Source organism: Elephantulus edwardii, unplaced genomic scaffold (genome assembly GCF_000299155.1).
Source record: "Elephantulus edwardii isolate Elephantulus edwardi_28Jun2011 unplaced genomic scaffold, EleEdw1.0 scaffold00006, whole genome shotgun sequence".
Taxonomy (NCBI): Eukaryota; Metazoa; Chordata; class Mammalia; order Macroscelidea; family Macroscelididae; genus Elephantulus; species Elephantulus edwardii.
In genome coordinates, this window is record NW_006399756.1 from 28,546,002 (window position 1) to 28,548,170 (window position 2,169).

The window sequence follows — 2,169 nt, forward strand, 5'->3', positions numbered from 1 at the left end:
AGGGTTTAGGGCTGTTGTACATAGGGTTGCTTTGAGTCGCAAGCGACTCGACGGCACATAACAACAACCCTTGTCCCTGGAACCCTAACTGTTTATCTGCCAGTACGAGTCTCTCTGGAAAAGGGCTTACCAGCATCAGGTGCATCAGCCCTGGCTGTGGCTTGCAGCGCAGCTGGAGGCTTCACGCCTGAACCAATGCACTCCAGCAAGGTGAAGAGGGTGGCCCAGTCGTCCCCTGAGTGGATGTTGGCTGCATTAGTCTTGAGGAGTTCATGAAGCCCATAAGCAACCTGGTGGCTGACTCGGGACAGCACGCTGGGCTTCATCAGGAGCAGGATACGCAGAGAGAGCAGGACCTGCGATGGAAAGCAGGACAGACACAGGCAGGAGGCATAAAGCTTCTGATCTAGTTTTCTTCCCCACCACTTGTCACAGACCAGTGAGGAGAGTTTGGCTCGGACTCAACTGATGGCACTGCTTCCATTTTTTAACTGAAAAGCTTATTGAAATAATTGGAGATTCATATGTAGATGTAAGAAAGTGATCCCTTAAATCGTATTATCTAGTTTACCACAATAATAATATTAAAAAACTAGAGTTGTAAATCTAATTCTACATATTTACGTTGTTGTTATGTGCTGTCGAGTTAGAATGCAGCGAATTCTCCAGCAGGTTTTCAGAGGCAGTAAACTGCACGGGAGGAGACTGATTGCTCATCTTTCTCCCTCAGAGTAGCTGGCAGATTGGAACCCAGTGCCTTTGAGTTGGCAGCACGGTTCCTTACTACAAAGCAATCAGAGCCCACATACATAATTTTATATTATAAGTAACATCACAACCAAGAGATTGTCATTGGTACAATTCACTAGCCTTACTATGATTTTACTGGTTTTTCCTTGTATTCATGTGTGAAAATGTATTAACTTTATCACTTGTTCATGCAGTCAACAAAATCCTGAACTATTCTGACAAGGATCCTTCATGCTGCCCTTCTAAAATCACAATCCTCCCCCTGCTCCCATCCATAAAGCCTGGAAATCGGCAACTTTTAAAATTTTATCATGTAAAATACTATATAAATGGGGGGGAGGAGCTGGGGGGAGGGGTGGGCAGGGAGAAAAGTGCAGCAATGAATGAATGGAAATCCAAAACCTCTGTAAATGTCTATTAAAATTAATAATAAAAAAAAATTAAAAAAAAAACACTTGTCCTTGAAAACTCTTGTGCAGTGGAAGTGGATGTGGTTTCCTTTTGCTTGTCAACCCAGACAATCTTAAAAGGGGTAAATGTTCTGTAGATTTTTCTTCAGCTGAAATTGTAAGTGGAGGGTTTTAAGACTAGAAGCTTGTTTTCATGTTCATGATTACTAAAGTAAAATTAGGAAATGTATTATTAAAAAAACCCTATATAAATGGGGAAAAAACCCTCAAAACAAACAAAATACTATGTAAATGGGACACTATTTTTTGGAACTGGAGTTTTCGCGTTAGGTATAATTCCCCTGAGATCTGCTGTACGTAGCAGTGGTTTGTTACTTTCTGCGGCAATGGATATCCCGCTGTTCAACCACTTGCCTGGTCAAAGTCACCTGGGCTGAGTCTAGTTTGACTTTTACAAATAGAGCTGCGGTGAACATTCATGTAATGAGCTTTAATGCGCCTGCATTATGTATGATTTCTAAATGTCCAATAACGCAGCTGCTGGATTGTATGGTAACCACCTTTCAGTTTTACAGGATGCTGCCAACACAGTGACTGTACCCACGCCAGTCCCACTGGCACTGTGTGAGTAATCCCATTGATCTGTATTTTCACCAGCTTGTGGTATTGTTACTACTTTTTATTTTAGCCATTTGGATAGATGTGACATCTCATGGCTTTAGTTTGCATTCTCATGATGAACATTTTTCAAGTTCATCTGCCATCTGTTCCTTAGTGAAATGATTATCTTTTGTTCATTTTCAAATGATTTACTTTTTAACACTTGAATTTTGTGTAGTCTTTATTTTAGATGCTCATTCTTGGTGCTTTGCAAACATTTTCTCTCAGTTGTTGTTGTTGTTGTTGTTATGTGCTGTCGAGTCGCCTGCGACTCATAGCGACCCTATGTACAACAGCCCTAAACTCCGCTCTGTCCTGTGCCAATCGCACTGTCTCTGACACTACCATC

The 2,169-nt window shown here is 41.6% G+C and overlaps 1 protein-coding gene across 2 annotated transcripts in view; it reads right to left on the reverse strand.

Annotated features, from left to right (window-relative positions):
• GBF1 (golgi brefeldin A resistant guanine nucleotide exchange factor 1) overlaps positions 1–2,169 on the reverse strand; it is a 128,252-nt gene that overhangs the window by 6,267 nt on the left and 119,816 nt on the right. For both annotated transcript variants that reach the window (XM_006879986.1, XM_006879985.1), the window contains exon 30: positions 131–356. In XM_006879986.1, the coding sequence (XP_006880048.1) occupies positions 131–356 (226 nt within the window). The remainder of the gene's footprint in view (positions 1–130; positions 357–2,169) is intronic.